At 38.5% G+C, this 26,108-nt stretch overlaps 1 protein-coding gene across 1 annotated transcript in view; it reads right to left on the minus strand.

Moving 5' to 3' along the window:
* The window catches only part of B3GLCT (beta 3-glucosyltransferase), a 56,375-nt gene extending 35,719 nt beyond the window's left edge, over window positions 1-20,656 (minus strand). The window contains exons 1-4 of the mRNA XM_027727192.2: window positions 20,489-20,656; window positions 12,329-12,390; window positions 9,969-10,008; window positions 6,912-7,021 (exon numbers count right to left, since the gene is read on the minus strand). Coding sequence (XP_027582993.1) covers window positions 6,912-7,021; window positions 9,969-10,008; window positions 12,329-12,390; window positions 20,489-20,579 — 303 coding nt within the window. The 5' untranslated portion in view covers window positions 20,580-20,656. The remainder of the gene's footprint in view (window positions 1-6,911; window positions 7,022-9,968; window positions 10,009-12,328; window positions 12,391-20,488) is intronic.
* Between the last annotated feature and the right edge of the window lie 5,452 nt (window positions 20,657-26,108).

Here is a 26,108-nt window from a genome sequence, read left to right on the forward strand (position 1 = left end):
GAAATAATTCACCTGTGCTCAGCAGTAATCAGAGTTAATTTGATTTGCATTATGTTGATGTGGCATCACAAGATTTTCCTCAACTACTGGTACAAACAAGTGCCCTGCAGCAAACTGTCATACAAAGAATTTATAAATACACCTACGTTTTCCATTGTCAGGAGGAAAAAATGTGTCAGCATCAACACAATTGCTCCCAATCTCGGAGGTGAAAACCTGAACAGGTCGTAATTCAGATGAGCAGGACATAAGAAAACTCAAGAAACTACTAAATCGAAAATAAATAAATACATATTTTTCAGTAAAAAAATATGTTCATCAACAAATCAGTAATGTGCCCCACCCTCCAGTTAAGTCAAAACACACAGAATACCTTTAATTATCTGGGCTACATGTTTCAAAGACCAAAAGGAAGTTTTCTGGAGTATTCAATTAGTGCTTGCTGACAGATTTGTCAACTCCTGACCTTTCAAACGGAACAATATAAAAACCTAACCAATTTCATTCTTCTAATTACTGAGATGTGAACAACGTTCAGAGATATTGACACATTTCAAATTGATTATCATCATTATAAATCTTAATACCTTGTAAGAAAGACTTATTTACTAAATAAAATTCAAACCTATCACTACAATTGAGACCTTGACCAAAAGCAGCTCCTACTGCTTCCTAGCACTGCCTCATATAATCAGTACAAGTTAGTCCACTTTTGTGCATTTTTTTCCTTCATCATTGCACTATCTTGTGCATCGTTGGGTGCACAAGTTGTATTTCTTTGGGATGAAACTAAACCAAAGGATGTGCCGCAACTGCTAATGGACCTCCAGTTCATAGAGTCAACTCAGAACTAGTCCAAAGTAAAGCCCTTTGCAGTGTCATGTAAAACAAGGGCCAGCTCCTCAGCAACAAGTGCATTGCTCTCCAGGTTTGCTCCTATTGTACAACACTACCTGCTAGTATAGAAATAGTCCAAATAAGCAGTATGGCACATCTGTTATACTTTCAGTTAACTGGGATTTAATAAAATAATAATATAATTACTTGTATTTTAAGCCAGTCTAACATTTAGTTTAAGCAGTAGTCTGAATTTTGAAAACTAAGACTATTAACTTGCTAAATAAAAGTGTAGTTTTGGAGGAAGAAACTTACTCAGTATGAAAGTTATCACCAATTTAGTCTGCTTTTAATTTTATTTTTCCTCCTCTAAGATCCCTCATCTTCCCCCTAGATATCCCATATCTTCCCTGTTCTGTTCTTCTGAGAGCTAGTGATTACCAATATCACAAATTAAATCTTATTTTGCAACAAGCCAAATAAAAAGATGTGGAAAAAATCTGGAAATGTTTCAAGTGCTTATTATAATAAATGCTACCACAGGTGTGTATAATTAGACAGTAGCCTAGAATGGCAACAGTGCATTGTAGTAAAGTGTCATTTGTTTGCTTTTCACTTGTGTGAATAAAAAGCAGTGAGGAATACTATCTTCACAGCTCACGCTTTACAAGAATTCTAAATAAATGCAATCACACAAAATACAGACGTGGTATACAGTACATTTCTACTATTCATGAAAGTAAGAATTAATGGTGAACCACTACAATTATGTTGCCAACTGATGTAAGATTCTTTGTTTAGAATGTAAGATAGGATTTTAGTATTGTGAAGTGAGTTTTTACTTAAAAGTAAAATCCTTCTCAATCATAACTAATGAATAAAAACATTTCAGGCTGGATATTAGGAAAGATTTCTTCACTGAAAGAGTGGTTAAGCACTGGAATAGGCTCCCCAGGGAAGTGGTGGGCTCACCATCCCTGAAAGTGCTCCAGAAATCAAGTAGACATGACACCTCATGATATAGTTTAGTGGGCATGCCAGTATTAGGTCAAAGGCTGGACTTGATGATCTCTGAGGTCTTTTCCAACCTTAATGACACTATGATTCAAACAATGAAATTAAGCAATTTATGAGGTTCGGTTGATTCTTTTAATATCAGCAGGATTGGCAATATAAGTAGATTGTTATATTTAACGACAAATAAGCCTGAAGCATCTTTCACTGACAGCAAGTTTGAGGCAGTCATCTCCATAGCTAACTTAGTGTCATACATGGGGCAGCAGGTCCCTCCCCCCCAACAGTCTTACCAAAGACCTAAAATATGATTTTTAACTAAGGAACAAGGGAAGGAACAGCAGAGCAGAAGCAGCTTCCACAAGGCAAGAAATTTGGTAAATGTATTTTAAGGACTTGTACAGATGCTCAGGAGAACTTAAAACTGTCAACAGGTACTGATTTTAAGGGTTTAAATCTGATGATTTAGTAATTCTACTCTCATGTATACTTGAACACTCTGTTCAAAGATGACTGAGCAATTTTAATACAGCAGACAGCAGTCGCAGTGGAGGAGGAAGCTTTATAGCAATTTCTTATTCTATACTAATAAAGATATACCTTAGTAAAACGGTTTTATTCAAATCCTATTAGGTATGCAGAAATTGGTGTAGAAGAGGCTGAGAGAAGCACATAGCCTAAAGCACTTTAAACTTCCAAATTTCTTGTATATATTTTGCCCTGACATGACAAATCATCTCTGAGGTGACAGGTCCTGTTTTCTGCATAAAAAATTCAAGGCAATTACCACATATTTGTGGCATATGATGTGTAAGGCAGGGCTGAGAGGAGCCCATTTATCCCTACTAAAACATTTAAAAGATCTCATTAGTGCAGAATTATCTGACTTCTACCAATTCCTTCAAATCTGCTGGATATCTATCACAGGAAAATGATCCTGTTCACCTTCCAGCACTACAGTGTAGGTAACTTTTACACTTTCAATAGTTAATGAGCTAGACATCAATTTTGCTGATAATAAAGCCTGTCAATTGTCAAAAGGACGCCGATACCTTTGCAGAATGAGAAGCAAGGGCATATCAGAAAGTCAGAGTTCAAACAATTAAAACAAAAAGCTGAGAGAACAGCTGGAGGAAAGCAAAGATAAAACAAAAGTCAGTCAAATCTGTAAAGCCTTGCAAGACAATTCAAGCCCTTGAAGACATTCAAGACAATTGTGAAATAAGTTTTCAAAACTGAACAGTAGCTCTGTGCACTTTTCCTGGAATACTTTCAAAAGGCTGTATTTTGAAGGCACCTCACCCTTCAACAAAATTGAGTTTAAATGCATTTCAGAACTTGAGCACCCAAATATTGAGGCTCCAGAATGAGCAGTTGCATTAAGCATTTTGGAGACAAACTAGGGACTCAACAGGAAAGAAAATGACTAGAACATGCTGATATTAGACAATGTATGTAGAACAGAATAAGTAACACAAGATAAAACAAACACAGATGTTAATACGGATAAAAAAGTGGAAACAGGAACTTCATAGACTGACCACTTAAATGCAATGCTTATTAGGGTTTATACTGCAAGCTCTATCCACATAATATAAGTGAAGTTTTATTGACAGATTTGAAAAATAAATGTAAATATTAAAGTTTTGGATGATGTTACAAACACAAGTCAGGCAAAACAAAAGCAAAGCAAGGGGAGAAGAAAGATTGGTTAAAATGAAGTTCCCACTAAACTTTATAGAGTAATCTGAAAATGAGGCCATCTGAAATGCTAAATTAATCCACCAATTTGTTCTCTATTTTGAACAAGAAATCTAAATTACACAAGGTACAGATATGCAAGTTTAGGAAAAAAATTCAACTAGTACAGCAATATTTAGGTGTTCATTGTTTAAATGCAAAATACTGTTTTAAGGGGGAAGATGATGGGACAGAAGAAAGAAAATGACAAAAAAATCTTGTTTCCAGACTTTTCTATTCATAAACCAAAGATGATACACGGATTTTAGTAGTTACTGGTAGTATAATCTGACTTAAGCAATACAGACAGAAAAAAAAGCATTACAAAAGCAACACATAAGAGGTACCCAAAACTTCTGGACAAAAATTTGTGTGGTTTCAGGAGGCCACTGAGAACAGCTGGAACTTCTTCCTCCCTCTCTTTCACCACAGTTCCATGTTCCCTAATTACTCTAATTGCATGAGTCCTTCCATGAGGGATCTCTGCAGGGACTTCACTTCTTTGAGAAAGAGGTGCCAGATGCTCCATCAGCATCTCTGTCCTCACCACAGAGAAGTGTAGGACTTGTCATCTCCGCAAGATACCTTCACACATTCAATTGCTGGTCACGTATCAGACTCATGACTTTGCTGTGGAAAGAGTCTTGCTGATCAGTCAAAGACTAGGAGGACCCGAGCCAAGAAGAGTGGTGTACAAGACTAATATCACAGATAACATGACAGTATCTTCCCCAACAGCTCTGGTATTGACTGGCATCTGATCCCTGTACGAGAGGGACAAATAATGGAAAGCTAAAGGAGAAGGTATGCCAAAGAACCTTGCCAACAAAAACAGTCCACTGTCAGACAAGATAAACTCTTACATCTTAAGGAATAAGCACTTAAGAACTGAGCTAATAAGCACATTCCATGAGGCTACAGGATTTATTTATATTAATAAATTCTTGCAGAAGAAAGGAAAATTGTTGCGAGGAAGGAAACAGAGGGCACATTAGCATTTTACAAAAAAGAAGAAAAAAGGGGGGACTTGATCAAATAACACTGAGAAATCAAATAATTTAAAGCTTTTGATGTTACAACATACCTGTTTTAATTAAAAAAATAAAGTTGATCTAGAGATTGTGGGAAATCTTGCCATAAAGACAATCTATTGAAGACAGGGAGATGGATGGGCAGGTCAGAATGTGGCCCAACGCTTCACTTAAATACAATCCATTAAGCCTTGTTAAAACTGCAATATCCAAAAATGAATCATCTGATCAGTCTCAGCTGGAAAGCAGCTTCTGTGCAGTGGGAAGTCATTAAAGGAGGGAAAGGAGGAGACAAGGTTTTCATCCTAGAATCTAGAATTTGAGCAAGTAATCTGAAAGTTGAAACTACAGGTATATGATGGATTACATTGCATTTATGGCATTAATTTTGAAATGTCTCAAGCAAATTATGTCTATGGATGTTTTATCTAAATATACAGATCGGTTTAAAAACAACTCAGTTGTCGTGAAAAAGCTATTTTCCCACCAAATTTTATAACAACAACATTATTAACTTGCATGTGAATTTTACAGTTAGGTAATGGTTCAGACCTACTCCAAGAACCATTGGGAAATTTTAGCTATAGAGCTTGTTGCAGGTCAAGAAGAAGAATGTATGCCCATTCATTTGTGGTAAATGCAAATGCAGGATTGCAGAGATCATCTGGCCCTTCTCCATAATTAGTATTATCAGGTCATGCCTCACAGCGACATTATGAGTTGACCAAAACAGTCAACACATACCAAGTACCTGCTCGCTATGCTCCTTTTTGTTTTCCTATACACTGGTGGCTTTCCCCTTTTCCCAGATTTCAGACATGAGATTTTTGGCGTGATATATTTCCACCACTGCTTCTCTCAAGACACTATGACTGCATTTTAACACTTACCTGTTAATATTGGAAAAGTATCCCATTTCAGCATTCCCACAAAGGAATCTCCTTAATTAGGCAATAAATTTTTTAAAAAGCCAGGTCAGTTTCAGGTACAACTCTGATCACAAATAGATTTTATCTCTCTCCCATAAAACATGCCTATATTCCTGCCTCACTGAAACTATCTGTACTTCCACTTATTGATCTTTTCATTACTATTCTGCAACATAAATTACAGCACACAACTAAAATCCTTGGTTTTAACAACTGACACCATAATCACCTCAGCATACATTGTATCTGAACACTTGTCTCAATTCCGAAGAGGACCCCAAAACAGCAGAACTCTGCAGAACAAAGGCTGTTCACATGACTGATTTCATTAAGGGATTAAAAACTGCATTCAGAATGGATTTAATTACAACAGGTTTGATAAGGTTGGATAAATGAAGCCTAAAACATCCAGCAATATGATTTAGGCACTCCAAGACTAAGATACATAAGACAATTTAAATCACATTTCTTTTTCCTTTACAACAAAGAACGTGGAAATGAAAAATAGGTCAAACAACCTCACAGCAAGCTATTTCACATCAGGGGATGCATGCAAATGGTAATTTTTTTTTATTTTTATTACAAACAAAGAAAATAAGCATTGTTTAAGTACATTGAACTTTCAATGTAAGTTTCTTAAAAACCTCTTCTCTCTAGGCTAAAGCTTTACAAATAAAATTTCAAATTAGAGTGTAAGTACAACATGCAGCTCCCAGGCCAACAGGTGAAGCACAGCATGCTCAGTCTGCAGTGGAGTGGAAGAGGAACAAGGAATAGTTAGGGAAGGTACTGCATGATGGAGGGACATGGGCAAGAGTGGTCTGCAAGAGTAGTGCTGTAGGAAATAGGGAATCCTGTGTTAGGATTTTAATGTCCACACACATTTTTCATTTACTGCCACGATGTCGCAACTGCGCAATGAAATACTGACAAAATCTACATTACAGCACCTTCATTGGCTCTAATAAAATATTCAACTAAAATTATTCTAACTAATACTTAAATTATGTTTTTCACTTCACAAAGAATGCATCCTTTTTTTGTAAATTTTTTAAATGTTCTACAGTGGTATTAGAAAACTGTCTTCTTTAAAGTCTTTTTTATCACTTTTGCATCAAATGCCCTCCAAACAAAACCAGCTGTTACACAAAAAGGTTGATAGTTGAAATTAAAAATATTTGGGGATAAATCACAGTCTATAATCAGTACATACCCACTGAAATAGTTTTCTTGTAAGCACACAGAAGACAATTAACAAAAGGAATAAAATGGATTTCAAAAAAGGCACAACAAACCCCAGTATTTTTGGTAAAATGCAGTAACAGCAATACAAGGTGTACTTTATATTATCTCAACATACCTTTCCAAGATCTGCAGCCTGTTTTAAAATATCTCTTTTTAGATCTTCTGCTCTCTTGGAATGAAAAGAATTACTTTGACTCTGGATGACAAATACAATTTCTTTTAATTCTGTAAACGAGAAAATAAGAAGATTTAAAGACAAAAGAAGTTATTTTCTGTTTTGCTCCAAAGCTAGTGAGAACCCAGATGTGTGGGGGAATCTATTACACAGCAAGCTTCTTCTTCAGCTATAAAAACATTTCATGAAATAGTAAAAAGGCATAATTTAACATACACAAAAATCCAAAACTGTCCTCTTCAGGATTAACTTATAAAAAGCACGGCATGAGTACAAGATGTGCAGCAGACCTTACATGCCCACAATGAACAGTAGCCACACTCACGGAGTTGCTTTTTCTCCAATACACCAGTACTCCTTATTACTATAGTTAAATGGTGTCAGTCATAGACCAGCATCTCCCCTCACTAGGCAATGCACAAACATGAAACAGAAAAGATGCTTCTCCAAAAAAGAACTTAAACCCCCACCCGGACACAAACATCAGATGGAGAGGCACACATATGAGAACAGTGAGGTAATACCCTTATCTAATAGGACAGCACTAATATCTCACATGTGTCTTCGCAGTGTTTAAAGGTGTCGTAGTTAAGAACTATAAATACGAGAGAAGTGTGATAAATTTACTGATATATTTAAAAGAAAATAATGAAGTAGATTTGCAAACATTTATGGAATTTAAAAAAAGTGCTTATTAAAAAATGCAAGTAGGTGACAAAGTAGGTAGCCAAATTTTCTTGATGACAATAGATAGAACAGTCCCTCAACACTTAGAAAACTAAGAGAAGCAGGTAGATATGATCCCATTCAGAAGCAGAAGACAGCAGAGGACAACAAAGAATGAGAAGATGAAGGAAAGTGGACAGAGGCCCTTTCCAGAATTCTTAACAAGTTTGATCTATGCTGTATAACTCTCTCAAGACCATAACTTAAGTATCAATCAATGTCTAAGATGAGAATCACATGATACTGCAGTTACTGTTTGTTTGGCCAGAAAAAGCTGAACTTTACAGATACTATGTAGAAAGTATTCACAAGAGGTAACTCAGAACATAACAACTCGAGACAGTACCAAAAGGAAAGAAATTAATATCCCATGGGATCTGTACAGAATGTCAAAAAATGTGGAGAAGGAAGAAAGTTCACACCAAAAAAAATTATATGCTAACTTGGTAAATAGAGTAGGATGAATGCAGAAGAGAAGAACAAAGGTGAAGAAAAAACCATCAAAATAAGGAAAGAAATAGTCACAAGGAAAAAGAATAAAACTGAACACATGAAGAAGGATCACAGTAAAAACCAGTGCACTACCACAAACATCTTCACTAAGATTATGAGAAAACTGCAATGTCCAAGACCTGAGGATCAATTATATTGCTTTGCTCCTCTGAACAGTTACTTGATAATTTAAACCTATGACAGCTCAATCCTGTAGTTAAATGTTTTTCTACTTTTCCCTTATTGTTATTTTCCCTTAATTTATTAGCTTACTCACCAAGACAGACTCTAACATTGTCAAATTGTCTGAGGCTTCTGGTGATATATTGCAGAGATGGCATAAGCACTGGTTTAGATATCAGTTTTAATTTCACATTTTTCCTACACAGTGTAGGAATGAACAGTGTTCATGCTCTGCACCACCAAACAAACTGCTTAAAAAACCCATGCATAATAAAACCTTCTGAATGGCAACTATTTGCTGTCTAGTAAGATCTTTGCTAGATCTTTCCTGTGCAAAAATTAAAATCACTGCAAAAATCGAAACTACACTTCATTGATGCTAATGACAGTCAAAGGGCTAAATCTACATGCACAACACCAAAAACATCCCCAGAGATAAAAAGCAAACACCACATTTCTTTATGTAATTACTGTTTTAGTATCAGTATGTTTACAGATATGGAAGTATCTGAATTATGCTCAGTTTCATTTACAGTACATTTAACAACAACTGTGATAATCCACAATAGAATACTTTCTAGGAGTAAACTAACACCTACTTTGATATTACTGCTTTAATCCAATGGAAATAGTTTCCTCTGTTATAGGGAGTTTAAAATAGTTGATAAAAAGACATATTCAGTCCATTAAAATGTCAACAGAAAATAGGTATAAACACTTAAATTGTTTCTCAAGTTGAGAAACAGTCTACCAATCGAAACAAAGAATGGAGTCTTTTCAAAGATTAATATCTATCTCAAAAGCACTAAATCTTCCTGGTATTCAGCTTTAATGTCAGAATGAAGTCACAACTACTCAGAAACTACTACAAGAGAGACATAATTAAGCTGGTTCCCTTCAGAACAAGAAGAGCCAAGTCCTGAGGGTTTAGCAGAATGAGAAGTCCAGGGTTACAGTGCAGAGAATGCAAGTCCTTATCTCAGGTTTGTTAACTATTTGCCAGAAGGACACCACACTTGTCTTCAGAAAAGGTAGAACCCTGCAGAATTTTTATTCTCATTATTTATCACACATGTCCATCAGCAAAAAAATTATTTTACCGCTATTTTACCTTATAACATTTGACATGCTTCTTAAATACTTACTTCTAGATATTACAAAGTTATTATGATTTGTTACAAGAAATTTATGATAACCCTAGTTATTACAAGTTCCACGAGAGCCTAGCAGAATGGTAAAACTGAGTTTCATATTAAATTGTTACAAGAACAGCTACTAGGTATCATAAAATTTTATTTTAAAATACAGTGTACTACAAAAAGCAATTCATGAGTTTCATAGTGGAAGTGCACATGTTCAGAAAAGACTTAACTATAAGAACTGCAAGTGCAGTCAAAGATTCAAAAGTTTCTCTTTGATGAGACTACATGAGCCAAAGGAAAAAAAAAAAGGTATTTATGAATCAGCAATGAACTAATAATGCTGTTGAGCATTTAGGCACTGTTCACAGAGTCACTTTACGAAGCATAACTGTATTTTGTTTATATTAAAAAGGCAGCCACGAGTGAAAACAAATACAGACTATACAGTACTTACCTCTGCTTATTTTACTGATTGTTCTACTTTCTTCAGGCTTCTAGAAGAAAGGAGGAAAAAAACCCAAGTAAGAATACATACAAACCCTCAAATATTTCTATAGAAAAAACACTGGGAGTCAAAGCATTCATCAGATTATAAATGTAAACATAGAGGTTTTAACTCAAAACCTAATAAGAAAAATAAAAAGTTTTTCAGCATCAAGAACTGCAACAGATATCCTACGTGCTTGCATATTATTACTCAGAAAATATAGTAAGAGAATAAAAAAAAAGTTTTGGCATAACTCAATTTATACCAGAGCTCTTTAAATTAATACTAACAATAACTATTTTTTTTAATTATGTATCTCCTGAGCACTAAGTTTGGAATATGGAACTCTACAATGCAAACACACCTGTTCAGTATGTTAAAAAAAAACCCAACACACTCTTATTCATTTCATCCACTATCAAGCTTCTATGGAAACACAGTTCTTAAAGGAAGACTCAGAAGCAATTTATATCAAGACAAATAAATAAAAAGGTTGCTGTACCTAAAATGACTGCACTGAAATTTACTCAGGTATCACATAAGTTTGTGATAGTTGGAATTTTACCAGAGTGCTGAGGAAGAGACAACAGTGACACCGCATTTGCATTGTTAACCAGGAAACCAAGACACACAGATGAAAATATTTTAGCAACATATTCCATTGCTTCTAAATAACAGAGGTTGGGTGGAACTGTGTTGCTTAAGAGAGACAGGACTGGAGAAAGAGTTCTGCAATTCCTACAAAAATTGTAGGAAGGAAAACAGAGCCTTCATTTAATGCACAACTTCTCCCTGGTGATAGCACCCCAGTGCTTTGGTATCTCCAAATATAAAATAAAAATCATCTTTACTAATTGCATAAGAATGTTGTAGGATTTACCTTGGTTCAAGTGCTTTAAGACTTTCGGATAGAAATGCCATACAAGACAATTTCTATTTATAGATACTTAGCCCCCTCCCTTTTTTTAAATATCAGATCTATGTAATTCTTTTAGCTCTACTTGCATCAGATGATCTCTCCTTTGTACAGGTTTGACTTTTGCACTGAAATGCATAAGCTCTAACTTCCTTGGTAGCCATCTGTAAAACCTTTTCAAGAATGACTGCATTGCATCCATTTTTATTATCCTTTTTTGCTGACTGGGTCAATAAATTTTAAAAAATTTCTTATAAGACTAAGTTATTTTGGTGACTCTACACAGCACTGTTATTATATCACACAGTGAGTTAAATTCTAAGCTAACCTATATCAGAAACAACATAGATTAATTTTCTGTGCAAACAAAAAACTGTGTGCCCTGTGGTACACAGTGGAAAAGCAAGCCATATTTTACAATTACTTTTATTAAAAGACAACACAAAACAATTATTGCCTGTTACATTCCTGTTAATGTTACTATTAAAAAAAAAAAGACGGAAAAAAAAAGATATTTTGGCTTGAAGAATTCTAGGAGGCACCTCTGACTTCAGGGAAGGTTTTGAACCTCTAAAATAGTAGAAAAGCCTTCATAAATTATATCCTATATAAGAATGATAGCATAAACAGCTGGATTGAGATAGTAATGGAATTTAAGAAAGAGCAATTTATAAGTAATGACAACAGAATGAGATTACCAAGTCTTATAGATATACTGCAGCAGATCAGCAATTTGCAATAGAGATCTCTTTAATTTATGAAAATTACTGTAGATATAGCAACCACAAATTATTTAGAAACGCATACCTCTGACTATACTTCTATTGCATTTGATGTGAGATCGCTGATCTAAATGGCAGTTATAGATTCTAACTCCATTCATTCCAGTACTTTTATTTTCTTCCCTTAAATTTCTTTTATATACACACAAATATCTGTTACACATATAGACAATAACAAAATGGCAGAGACAGGTCTGTTAAAGGACATACATGCATACATATCTAACACCCATTATGCTATTTAAAGCTCGGGATAGCTCTGACCATCAGTTCTTCTAATCTGTTAATTTGAAATTTCATATGCAGGCTTTACTTGAGCCGTGACTTGAGTAGTAATATGTAATAATGCTAATTTAGCAGAGAGGCAGCCATTTCCCTCTCAAGGTATTGCATATATAACAAAACCAAAAAGAAAGGAAAACCTGTCTCTGAAACAATAAAGATTATATGCTCAAAAAGGAACAACACCAACAACTTCTCTCTTATACGCCACACTGAACAGAAAGACATGATATGAGTACCACTAATGTCAGTGATCAAAATAATCAATGTCACAGATATTAGGCTTTCTGCTCTGGTCTCTTCTAGCTTATTTTATAATGTCTGCTCTAGCAATTAAAATTTATTACCTGCAGCACTGACAGTTCAGTCTCATCTTCTGCACCTTCAGGAACTACACTTACAGCAAAAGCTGAAAGAAAAAGCAGATTTTTTTCATATTATAGGAGCTCTCTTTCACAACTGACAAAGTTCTGCAGAAAAAAAAAAACAAAACAACAACAAAACCCATGCCAACATTTAGGTATATTTTTCACATTGAATGATACCATATTAGTAATAATCTTTGTGAACACGAGACAGTCTGTTGTCATGGAATTTATACATTTGCTGCCTGAGAATTCCCATACTATTGCTGAAAAAAAATCACTTTTTGATGTGAAGCCAATTCATCTTGCCTTCAAGGCAAATAAATCCCTTTAGAAAAAAAAAATCTGTTCAATCCAGTAGTTCACTTGGTAAAAGCATAATGTGCTACCACATGGGAGACCAGCAGTCCACTCTGTCTTTAGGTAAAGTTTGGATTACCAAAGCTTCGCGTGTAGCCACAGAAACTGTCAGCAGCTGACAGAAATTTCTATCAAACATGAAGATGGCTATCATAGGCTTTGAACGCCGTCTTTGAACAACAGTCAAACTTGTTAATGTATGAGGCCCAAATAAATGTTTACAAAACGAACAGAGAACCCAGAGGTAATCTGCACAGACCTGACATTATCTTAAACCCTTTATAGTGACACCACCCTATGCATACACTTCTAGTTTGTATTAGAAAAAGAATCGTAAAAAGGATTCTGGCGCTAGGGGTTTTTTTCTTGTTGAGGTAGTCACTTAATCAATTTGTCTCAGCTTGCTCATTTGTAAAAGTAGTACCATTTAACATAAGAAAGTCCTGCTAAGTATCTTTGTAAGAAATTTTTTTCTGAAATGTACTAAAGAGATGCAAATGAAAGAAGATTGTTATAATTTGGAAGGAATTCAAGGTACTATTCATCATGGTCAGATCGAAGGTTTTCTTAAAAACTGGGATGGAAAGTAGATCCAAGTGGATTGTTTAAAGCAAATTTAAATTATTTATTGCTTGAAATTGATTTCAAAGTGAATTGCTAACTGCTGTCATTCCTTTGACACACTAGAAACCTAGAATATAGCAAAGCAAGACAACATTGTCCAAAGTCTGTGGTGCTCCATCTCCCATTACCTACATCCCTATGCTCCTTTAGTGGAGATCAAATTTCATCAAGTGTCTAGGAGTTGAAGTTCACAATGACATCTCTGGTCATGATTAACTTGAATCTCAAATCACAGCACTACATCCAGACATCCCAAAAATCATTCTAACACAGTAGACTCATGCTGATCATAGACACATTTCCGTACGGCCTTTAGCCAGGAAGAATAAAACAGAGTATGAGTGTACCCCAAAGTTGTCCTCAAGTAAATGTTTTACACTTCCTCTATGAAAGTACACTGAAAATGCCTCAATCTGCCTATTATATCCCTTGCTGACAGCATGTTCTGATCATTTTCCTCCTTCTCTCCCAACACAACAGTACTTACAAAATCAGACAAGGAATCTTTTCCCCTGAACAAACCAGATCCACACCTTCTACTTTATACAATCCTAATTACAAGAGTAACAAAAAACACACTCATTCTGGGAAATGTATTAATTATGTAGTATTAACCTGAAAAGGTATCACCTCATAAATTCGGCTTATTCACAAAACTGACGACAAGCATAAATTTCATCACTTCCAGTTTTTAATATGCACCTAAGGAATGACATTTGAAACCTGAAACAACTGTGATTGACAAGAGATGATGTGTCTGTCACTGTAGCAGATTCAATAACCCATGCCACACTGCTTCTAAGCTTTATAAAATATTAATGCACATGAAACAAATCAAACAATAATCAGATCACCTGGGAAAAAAAAAAACAACCAACCTATTTCACACTTTGAGAGCACAGATAAAGCTCTTCAGGGAAATACTTACACAACCTAGTTCATCTTGGTATGAAGTACACAGAATTGTTGAGGTTGAAAATCCCTAACGGTCATCTAGTTCAACCCCCCAAAGCTGGATCCTCAGGACCTTGTCTAGTCAGGTTTTGAGTGTTTCCTAGGACAGAGACTCCATAAAGTCTCTGAGCAAACTCTTCAAGTGCTCAATCACATTTGGAGTAAAAAAAAAAAAAAAAAGAAAAAGAAAAACAAACAAAAAAGCATTTATGTTCAAATGGAATTTCCTGTATTTCAGTTTGTGCAAACTACCTCATGTCCTGTTAAGCGCCAGAGCCTGCTCCCCATCGGGTATTTACAAGTGTTGGTACGATCCTCCCTGAACTTCTTTTCTCCAGTCTAAACAGTCCCACCTCCTTCAGCCTCTCCTCATCTGTCAGGTGTTCCAATCAATTAATACTCTTCATGATCCTTTGCTGGACTCACTCCAGTGCATCCATCTCTCTCTTGTACTGGAGAGCCCAGACCTGGACACAGCACCCCAGGTGTATCTCACCAGTGCTGAGCAGACAGGAAGGATCACCTTCCTTGCCCTGCTGCCAACGCTTTCTCTAGTGTAGCCCAGAGTGCTGCTGGCCATCTTTGCCACAGTAGCACACTGCTAGTTCATGATCAGTTTTGTGCAAACCACGACTCTCATGTCCTTCTCTGCAAAGCTGTTTTCCAGACAACGTGCCCCCAGTGCGCAGTGGTGCATGGGGTGCCTCCTTGTCAGAGGCAGGACTTGGTATTTCCCTGCACTGAACTCAGTTTCTTGAGCTTCCTGTTTGCCCACTTCTCCAGGCTGCTGAGGTCCCTCTGAATAGCAGCTCAACCAGCTTGTGCATCAATCCCTCCTGCCCATTTTGTATATTCTGCAAATTTGCTGAGGGTGCACTTTATCCCATTGTCAATGTCATTAATGAAGAGGTGGAGCCACCATGCTACTGATCAGAGTTCACGAGCCCAGCAAGTCAGACAGCTTTCTATCCACCTCACTGTCCACGTATACAGTCCACACTTCATCAGATTGTATGTGACATTATAGGAGACAGCACTGAACTCAAACTCCCTGCTAAACTTGGGATAACAATATGCACTGCTTTCCCCACATTCACGAAGGCAGTCATCTTATCACAGAAGTCTTTTAGGATGGTTAAGCATGACCGCCCATTCATAAAAATACAGTGACTTCTCCCAATCACCCTCTTGTCCTTTCTTATTTGGCAATGACACTCAGGATTATTTGCTACACCACCTTTCTAGGGACTGGGATAACACCAGCCCACTTACAGTTTCCCCAGATTCTCTTCCTTGCCTTCCTTGAAGATAGGGCTGATATTTTCTTTCTTCTAGTCTTGAGCAATCTCCCCCAGTCACCATGACCTTTCAAAGATTATCAAAAGTAGCCTGCACTGAGATCATCAAACTCTAACAGCACTTGTGTGTGCCTCCCATCAAGTCCTGTGGACTTCTGTATGTCCTGTTTGTTTAAACGTTCCCTAAACTGGTCCTCCTCCAGTGAAAGTAACTCTTTCTTGTCCAAGACCTTCCCGTGAGTTTCAGGGGCCTGGGATTGCTGAAGGTGGGTCTTCATAGTACGGATCAAGGCAAAGAAGGTTCCAAGTTCCTCACCCACTTCCCTGTCCTTCTTTTAACCAAGTCCCTCCCCCACTGAGAAGCAGGCCCACATTTTCCCTAGTCTCCCTTTTGCTGATACACCTGTAGAAGCCCGTTATCTTGCCTTTCACAAGTAGAATTCCTCACTAGATTCAGCTCCAAGTGGGCTCTGGCTTTCGTAATGACACACCTGCACTCTTAGACAGTGCCTCTTTTCCACCTCTTGAGTGCTTCCTTTTTATGACTGAGTTTTGCCAGGAGCTTTTTGTTCATGCATGTGGGCCTCCTGTCATCTTTACTTGCCTTCCTGCATGTGGGGATGGATCATTCTTGAGCTTGTAGGAGATGAACGTTGAAAATCAACCAACTCTCTTTGACCATCTCCCATATCAATCCATCTTTATTTCTGAGGACAACAGCTGAAAATGACTTTTGTTGCAGCTGCCCTGACACACAATGCAACTTCAACAGGCAGACATGTAATTTATTCAACAACCAATACCTGTAATGAATGCTAAAATCTCCCTCTACACCATTATTCTTATCCCCTGTGATTGCAGAACTGCAGCGTCCATTTCTTTTCCAACAAATAAACACCTTAAAATTACTTGATATCCTTTACATTAAATATATCAGGAAGATTTTTTTCCAGCTAATACATTTTAATAAGAACTGTACAGACTATTTTTAAACTACTGAAGAACCATTCAAAAAACAGACTAGTAGACCCCTGAAGACACTACAAAAAAAGCTTCAAGAGTCTTCACCCAGCAATCAAGCTTTTCACTCACACAGATTGCATAAATTTATCTTAGCAACACTCTACTACCTTATTAGCAAATCTGTTTTGCACATATATTTGATACAAATAAAGCAGTCTTCAGGAGTAAACTGGGGCCAAGACTGTTCTGGCTAAGCAACCCAATCTCTCAGCCTGGAAATAAATATCCTCTTCTAAGGATTTACTGGGAAAAGGGTGACAGAAGAAGAACATGGTAAATTTAGCTGGCCTACAACATATCAACAAAGGGATCACAGTGTAGGTAGAAAATACAGTGCCTGTGCACAAGCGGACATCTCCAAGGTTAATTCATCCACCTGCAATTCAATCCCAAGAGGTTTCTGAAAAAGGTGCGCCCAGGAATGGACCACCGACAGAAAAATTCTACGTACACATGCAGCTCATGACCAGGTCAGTTGTACGACACAGGTAGAAACCATAAACTCTCTGTGGCAAGGATATCTTTTTGTTGTGTGCAAAGTACACAGGCACAAAGAAGGATGACCTCTCTCTAGGAGCTATCAGATGCTACCATAACAGAACAGTAACTTTTCACAGGCAAACATCATTATTAATTTGGACATACTTCTTTCAGCATAACTCCCTAAAATACAGATCAATCTCTAGAGCTAGAGGTACCTTTGCTAAATCCAGAATTTCCTCTAATCCCTTTGCATTTTCTGATACAATGCAAGCATACCTCAGGTGGACCGCTGCCTTGCCACAGAGCACAGAGAAAATATAACAAAAGAAGAAACTTATTAGATGGTAAAAGTTCAAGCTGTGTAGGGACCACAGTAACCAAAAGGCCTAGGTGATTAACTGCACAATTTCTCACAAACAAAACAGAAAAAAACCACAGGCAAGCCAGCAAGGTGCCATCTTAAATCCAACCCATAATTTTATGTAATTATTAAATAATAATTTTATTATTTAATGTACTGTGTATTCTGAAGTTTGTTAATACACTTCGTGCATTAAAAGCATGTCCTTTGGCATAAGCAGATCATGTCAATTGCTAGTCCTCTCCTACTTTTGCCCAGATGTCCGAGAACCGAGGATCAGAAAAGGAAAGAAATTTCAGAAAGACTTTAAAGCTCTTTATTATCATCAATCTTATCTTTATTTCTTTTGAGAACAGGACTAAAACATTTTTGGATCCACTCAAAACCTGGAAATGTAATCTGAAAATGTAATGGAAGTAGCTTCAATTACTAATTATTTTTGTCAAGTGTTCCATTACTTCCATTAAAATTTTGATGAGAACACTTGCTTATAACACTAGAAAGTAAAACTCAGTCCTTTATTTTCATTGTGCAGCAGGACACATTGAAACCACAGGAATATGTGCCAACAAACCATTAGAAAAATGAATGTAAATACTGCAGTATTAAAATACACTGTATGAATATATATAATGATATAATACCACATTTTAAACATAGAAGCAATTCTTTCTTCAGTACTACCCTTTCAAGCATAAACAACTTCCAAACATTTGCAATTATATGTCCTTGAAGTGCAAAGGATGGTAAAAACTGAGGAGTTAACTCTTTCTCTTTCACAGACAAATCTATCTGAGACAGAAAGGCAACACCTCTTGTTATCTTACTCTTTTACAGCTTGATTTTACAGACTGACCCCAAAGTCATTCCAGCCACCTCACTGGACTCTGGGTCAGTTTAAATGAGCTACAAGAAACTTACAATTCTATGACAATGTGTGACAAAACCATGACTAATAATAACCACTTCAAATAATGAAGCCAGTGATTACGTTGCACATAGTAGACAAAACATTTAAAATAGAATTTCTTTATACTTCTAATAATAATTTAATGAAAGGTCTATTTTTGTTTTGTTTGGGGGTTGGTTGTGTTTCTTCCCCCTCCCAAGTTTTCAAAGAACATAAGATTCTATGGATTGACACAATTCCAGAGAAAATCTGCACTGATGCTGTCAGTCAAAGAGATGGGATGTTCCATGAGCACTAGCAAGCAATATAAATTAGTTTCATGTATTTACATGCAAGCTTTTATAATATTTCTTCATTGTTGCTACTCCATCAGCATCAAAGACACTGGTCTAGCCAGATAAGAATGATTACGGATTTATCAACACAAAATGGGAAGAGAGAAGGGTGAAAGAGGAAGAAGAAGGGGTGATGCAAGCAAATTTACAGCATCTGAACCTTTTCATAAAATAAAAGCAACTAATTACATTTCCTTACACATATGGGAAGAGGGCACCTAAACCACTGAAACGTCTAAATGAGTGCTGTGTACACCAGTATCTTTATAAAAGGCAAGCAAAGAAAAACAATAGAAGAAAAAGCATCATCATTATCCCTTCTGATTGTCTAGAAGTTAGACCATACAAAATCATCTGAATACATTTTCCCATTCTGTAAGCTGCCACCTGCAAGCTGCAATTTATGAAATTACTTAACTACCTACAGACGTTTGCTTCTGTGAAAGGCAATCCAAATTACATGGTTTCCAAGAACAAAGCTGATTGTTTCACAAAGTTACTATCCAGGCCATCTCAAAAGCATGGGTTATTTAGGAAAGATGGACTCTTTAATGTAAAAGGATATTCCAAAAAAAAAAAAAAAAAAAGAAAACCATGATACTGCAATAAGCTTCTGGTGAGCAAATTCCACACAAGCATTAATCAAGACCTATTAAACAAGAACACAAGTGTTTCCATTTCTGCCTTCTAGTTGCATGTGAGCATGTACAATAAATACACATACACACAGAGGACAAACTGAAGCTGCTATTCTCTGACTGTTATTACAATCTGTTCGAGGTTATCAAGTGCTACAGTACCTTGCTGAAGCACTGGAGCAAAACTACTCATCCCGGAAAAAATGAAATGCAGCTTTAGAAAGAGCTGTAGAGTATGAGGATTCCTCCAAAAACCAAGTTGTGTCAGTGAAAGGAAAAGTGTTTTGCAAAAGAAAAACCAAAATATCAGTTTTACTTTGCTGAAAATGGGATTTATTAGTACCAGGTTTCCCCTGCATGATTTTGGTGCACAAGACATAGCGGGAGAGGAGAAACAAATCCAAAGGCTTACAACAAACTGACAAGTCTACGCTGACAGAGATGGAAACATTCACGAACCGAAAGAATGAGAAACAAAACAGATATAAACATTTATTTACATCTCTTACACTCATAGCAGCAGCTCCCAACTCCAGGAGCCTGCAGCAACCCAACCGCAACCCATACTAGTATTCCTTCTCCTTTAATCTTCTCCCACCTCACTAGACACATTACAAACGTCTCTAAAACACCGTAGCATTTTGCTTTCCTCTCGGATGGCATTTTAACCGGGCAGTTTTACCTTCCCATCTGCCCCCGGCAAAGCCCCCCTGTCAGCGCGGCGCTGCTCCAACACGAGCACAACTCCGCGCTGGGTTCGCCCGGCTGCTCCACGAAGATGTTCCCGACCTGAGGGCCGGTTCCCCGGTGCAGGCTGCCCCTGCCCGCACCGCCCCATGCCCCGCACACCGCCCCTAGGGCGGGAGGCGCTCCCGGCGGATCCCCTGGAGCCGGGGCCGCGCAGGAACCCCGCGCTGCCCGGCCGCACTCCAGCCAGGCTTCCTAACAAACTTCGGGGGAAGGGACACCTTCGCTCTCCCGCCCGCTTCCCCCCACGGGGCGGGACGGAGCGGGGAGGCAGCGGCTTCGGCGCCCCTGCAGGCTCTCCAGCGCTCCGTGCCCTCCTCCCGCTCATCACCTCCGCGGAGGGGCCGAGCGTCCCGGGTCTCCTCCCTTCACCTCGCCATGGCGTCCCGGCCCGGCCCCCGCCACTCACCCCGGGTGCGGAGCGGCGGGAGAAGGAAGAAGAGGTGGGCGCAGGCAGCGAAGAGGAGCCAGAGGCTGCAGCAGCCCGGCTCCCGAGACATCCCGGCGGGGGCCGATGAGCCGCGGGACACGGAGCGCCCGCCTGCCCGCCTCTGCCGCAAGAGCGCCGGCGAGCGGCCTCTGGCTGGTGGCGGTGCCGCCGCCGCCAGCCCGCCCTCCTCCTTCTTCTCCTCCCTTTCCCTTCCCTCCTCCCCTTCCCTCCTCCCTGGCAGGACCGGCCGCTAGCGCCGGCAGGAGCGGGAGGCGGAGCGGGGGCCCCGGCGCCCTCTGGCGGGCGGCAGCGGCACAGGCGGCGCCCTGCGGCCCCGCGCTGCCGGCCCTCGGCTCTCCCGCCCGCCGGCCCTCAGCTCCACAGGACACCCGGCGCTCCTAGGGCTAGGGATTAAATATCTAGCCCAGTTAAAAATAATAAATAATTAAATAATCTCAGGGAGCACAGCTCCTCTTAGTCATTAACTCTCCTTAATCACCCATTGGAATGGGCTGACCAGGGAGGTGGTGGAGTCGCTGTCTCTGGAGGTGTTTGAGGAAAGACTGGATGTGGCACTTAGTGCCATGGTCTTGTTGACGTGGTGGTGTTCGGTCATAGGTTGGACTCGATGATCTCAGAGGCCTTTTCCAGCCTGAATTGATTCGGTGATTCTGTGAAATGTTACCCAACACTCTTGACAGGAATCTGGTCTACCCTAAAAAGTGGCCTAATTCATCTCTGAAACAATCTCACAAACTCTTACCCAAGAGAGCACATGGCACCTTCAGACAGCCTTTCCTAACTACCTGTGTGACCAGAAGTGGGGACACGGTTAGCAACAGGGAGTATAGGCATGTGACCCTGGGCACAGCCTTGGCATTGGAGACTCGACAGCTGCCAATGCCTCAGCCATATTTGGTCAAAGAAATGCAGACATGGAGCCACATAAAGCTGGTTTAAGGGGTAAAGCAGATTCATTTATGCATATCTAACATGCATAAATGTCAGTGTGGACATTATGGACAGTAAATTTGGCTCTAACAGAGCTGCAGACCAATGAAGAAATATCAAGAGTGTAAAACCTTGTTAGCAAATATGAATTCTGGAGCAAGGAAGAAGAAATCATCTGCAGGAATGTCAGATTTGTCCCAGTGAAGCACTCTACACTCTGACAACTTGCTATTACACTTCCTATATATCCCAGAATGAAACTGCTTGCCTTAGGACCCAGGGAAGCCACAGAAAGACAAGCAGTAATAGGAGTAGAAACCCAGCAGTGTGTCTAAAATTTTCACTGCACTTTTATTCTTTCTTTTTCTGTAGCAGTTAGATCTGTATTAATAATTATTAGAATTTTCACATTTCAACTATAGTAACAAGAAACGAGAAATTCTTGGTGTATAACATATAAGGCCTGCTTCCTCTTTGCCTTAAACATGACTCTGAGTGTTACCTGGTGACCCTAGGTAATGATTCCTTACATGCTGGGTACAGTGAATTCCAGCCAAGTCTCTATATGAACACTTTTTCCATCAAATACTTTCCACACAGACCCCTCCTACCAACCCAGCCATTCAGTATGCACTGATCTCACTGGACACAAATGGTCCGATGTCCAGGTCAGCCATAAACTATTTTTAATCCCATAAGGCCAACAGCATGGGACCCAAACTTGGACCTTTCTTCAAAAACTCTTCAAAACTATGGCATTATTTTCCTGACAGATCAAGTGGTTACAATAAAGTACCTTAAGTATGCAAGAGAGATGATTGTGAAGGTGAATGGAAACCTTTTCACAGTGATAAACACTCACTCCCACTGCAAGTTCAGGCAAGCACATCTATATCACAGTAATTTGGTTGTAGACCTCACACTTTCCTTTAAAACTATCTCAATAGAAATGTGTTAGCCAGACTTGCTTGGAGTATTCAACTTGCTTTATGTATTTGCTACACACACCTGATATTGCAGGTGGTTGAGAGAGGGAAAATGAAGCACAAGTGTGAGCAACCACAGCTTGTTATTTGCCTTACAGAACAACTGCTTGTTGTCGACATTCCAACTCACTAAATAAGTTACTGGCCTCAAGAATAATAATTCTGATGCAAATGAAGTAGAAACTTTCATACTATAAGTCTCTTTCTGATTTTATGTGCATGCTCATTACCAGGAAAAAAAGAGAAATGTCAAGTTATCCTTCCATTTATAGAACTATAACAATATAAAAGATATGAAACCTTCTACTTAACATGTATATCTGCATTTGCTTGGTTTTCCTTCTAAGTTTCAGCACTGTTTCCTGCCCTTTCTCCCATTTTTGTGTTTTGTGCTGGTTTCCATAAGTATTTAGGTCACAAAGATCATGCCCACAACAGTGGGGCTAAACATAAGACTTTTTACTTACAAAATGGTTTAAGATATACCCATGTTCAAACATTTCCCCACACAGCAAGTCTGTAAGAAAAAAAAACCCAACTTTTTGCTGAGATGTAATAAATATTTTGGCTTCTCATAAATATAAGAAAAATTTCATGGTAACAACCCCCAAGATATACGGAACTCTGCCATGAAACCTAATGTTCTAAGATTGCTAAGAAAAATAGCACTGAAGTGTTTTAAATCTTATATTCAGGGCTGGGAGGATGAAGTAGGAAATAAAAATTTTTCTGGAATTCTGCTCCACATACAAACTGAGGTTGTGTTTGTTTGTTCTAACTACCCCATTGAGAATTTCCAGCTCGGAAAGGATGAAAATAATGAACTTTCTGGTGAGGAACACAGAGGTTTAGAACACCGCCAATCCTCCTTTCCTTATAGTATTACATATCTCTTACATTCATAAATAATACAAATGTAGCACTGTTGCTGTCCCACTTCTCAGATTAAAAAGGGGAGCTGCAAATACGAAATAATCCTCTCATATATATGTATAAATATATGTATGGAAAGTTATACATATCAAATGCAAAGGTGTGGTGTGTGATTCAAGGGTGCCCTTTTGTACAGGCACTGCAGCAGTGTCTTACTCTGGTGGCTCTGCCATCTGTTCCTGTAGAAGGACTGTAATATGGGAAAAGACAGAAATTACGAACAAGATACAACACCAGTTACTGAGTTAGAGAACTTGACTGCAACTACTTAGTTATATCAGCTGTTTGAGAAATGTTTAATGAATCCAGGAACAACAGAGTAATTGTATAGTTTCTTTCAATAGAAAGGTCTTTTTGGCAGAGACAGACCTGCAAATCACGTGAGTTGAGTTCCAGCTCTTCTGCAGGCTTCTGCAGTTGGACCTCTCTGTCCTACTCAGGAAGTTACATAAGGAGAGGCATAACTTTAAGCTATGACTAATCCTGTGGAAATGAGTAAAACCAATCCAAATGAGTTCAGAATCACACAGTTACTTTTTGAATCACAACATGCATTTGAAAACAGTTTTTCATCTTTCAGCCACTCAAGACAGTAACTCAATTACAGTTCCATTAATATATAACCTAATATACTAATACACTGGGAATACACCTACACTTGTCAAACGCTAGGTAATGAGCTTGAGCATGGAAGCTCTGATAATCTGCGTCACTCAGATCTGAACTACATACACTTCCTTGTCCCCGTTGGAGTACTCTAAACTGCTCTCCCTGGGAGAAATCTACAGTAGTGGGGAAAGCCCCAAGTGCTCTAGACATGACTCAGTCAGCGACACTTGGTCTCGGACTTGGCCCATCTTTTTAGAAGAACTGATAATGTTGCAGTACCAGCACGCACACGCTGTAAGCCTGACAACCAAACCATTGAGCACTCCAGTCAACCACTATGGCAGTCTGTGGTGTAATCTGAGTTTAGTCTCCCTTCTTCCTGGGTTAATCTGGGAAGTATTGCCTCTTAATTAAAGTTTGAGGACTCCAAAGTTTGAGCTAAGTCTTAAAGTCAAAGCTTTGTAGAGAACCGGTCTGGGGCTGTAGCAGAGAGTCACGGGAACTGAGTTCAATCAAGAAATTTCTCATGATAGAGACTGCTTTTATTAGATTACACACTCGCTAGAAAGGACCTGGAGAAACACTAGGCATGAAGCAATCAGTCACAGATTCTTAGAAGGTTGTAAAGAAGGATAAAGACAATTACTTTCCTATGGGGCAGTAATGACTGCTTAATTGTCTGTGGCAGTCAGCTCCTCTGTGTCATCTGCCACAGAAACAGTGAAAATACCTTATGTAGCATATTTTCTGGAGCTCATTATGGGACTGTCCAAGAGGCAAAGTATATACACTCAGAGCAGAGGGCAGGACACAGGTATTTCAACATCTTTGAACTGTTACAGACCAAGCCACTGATGAGAAACAGATACATCAAACTGTGGAACTTGACAGAAGTCCCCAGAGTTCTGCTTAGATAGCAGTGCTTCAATCTCCCTTACATACCTCAAAATTTATGATCAGATCATTCCTGTAGGCATCACTGAAAATCTGCTGTCTCCAAAGTGCAGATCCCAGATGTGGTTTACCTTCTGAAATGCATAATCTCAAAGAAATGCCATGAAGGAAACCAAAAATACATGTTGTTCAGGTAGCATAAGGAATATAACTGATAGCTGCAACTTTGTCAAATCTGTATTTCTTAAGTTTTTGGTTTAAAACACACAGAGAGATGCAAGTTTGGAATCCTGAATCCTTTGGCAGGTGAACCTAGGAAGTGAATGCCCTTCCTCCTCCTTACTCTTCTTGAAATCTTTCCTACTTCTTTTTCCACTCCAGTCACTAATTCAGCTATCCCTCCTTCCCACAGGATCGCAGTTTAGTTGCAGAATCTATTTCTTTCTTCTGTCTTGTTTCTTGCTGTGTTGGTTCAGACATTAAATTTCACTGATGACATCTTAGATCATACTTAGATGTTCTCTACAGTTCTTTGTTTTCCCCACAGAGTCGCCATGTTGGCTTTAGTCATTCTGTGCTCCTGAACTTCTTCCTCTTTGGCTTTGTTCTATGCTATATCTCATCTGTCCAAAAAAACCCTACAAGATTACAGAATCATAGAATCTTCAAGATTGGAAGACACCTCTAAGATCATCAAGTCCAACTGTCCCAGCACTGCCACTGTAATCCCTAAACCACTAAATCATATCATTTAGCACCAGATCCAGATGCCTCTTAAACACCTCCAGAGATGGTGACTCCACCACCTTCCTGGGCTGCCTATTCCAGTGCCTGACCACCCTAACAGTGAAAAAAAATTTTATCCAGTCTACCTGAAAATTGCTTATCTCTCATAGAAGGAATTCAGACTGTCAGAGCCCTGAAGAAAGGACTTTATTATCCCTAAACTAGTATTAATATTTTGTAACATTGAACTGTGTGCAATTATAACATTTTACTTTTCTACTTTTGGAAGCTGAGTGTTGTCTCCACTTTTAGTTTCTGAGATTACTTTTTCAATTAAATAATTTGATTAGAAACTTATATAGGTTCAGAAGTCACTGAAATCATGTAATACCACATGATATTGTCAGGAAGGTTCAGTTATGAACTATTTTTAGCGCAATATTCCTGAAAAGCTACAGTATAAACACTTTTCAGAATCAGTATCTGCAGACAAATAGCTG

This window comes from Pipra filicauda, unplaced genomic scaffold (genome assembly GCF_003945595.2).
Source record: "Pipra filicauda isolate LSUMZ 115617 unplaced genomic scaffold, ASM394559v2 scaffold50_size3627746_pilon, whole genome shotgun sequence".
Taxonomy (NCBI): domain Eukaryota; kingdom Metazoa; phylum Chordata; class Aves; order Passeriformes; family Pipridae; genus Pipra; species Pipra filicauda.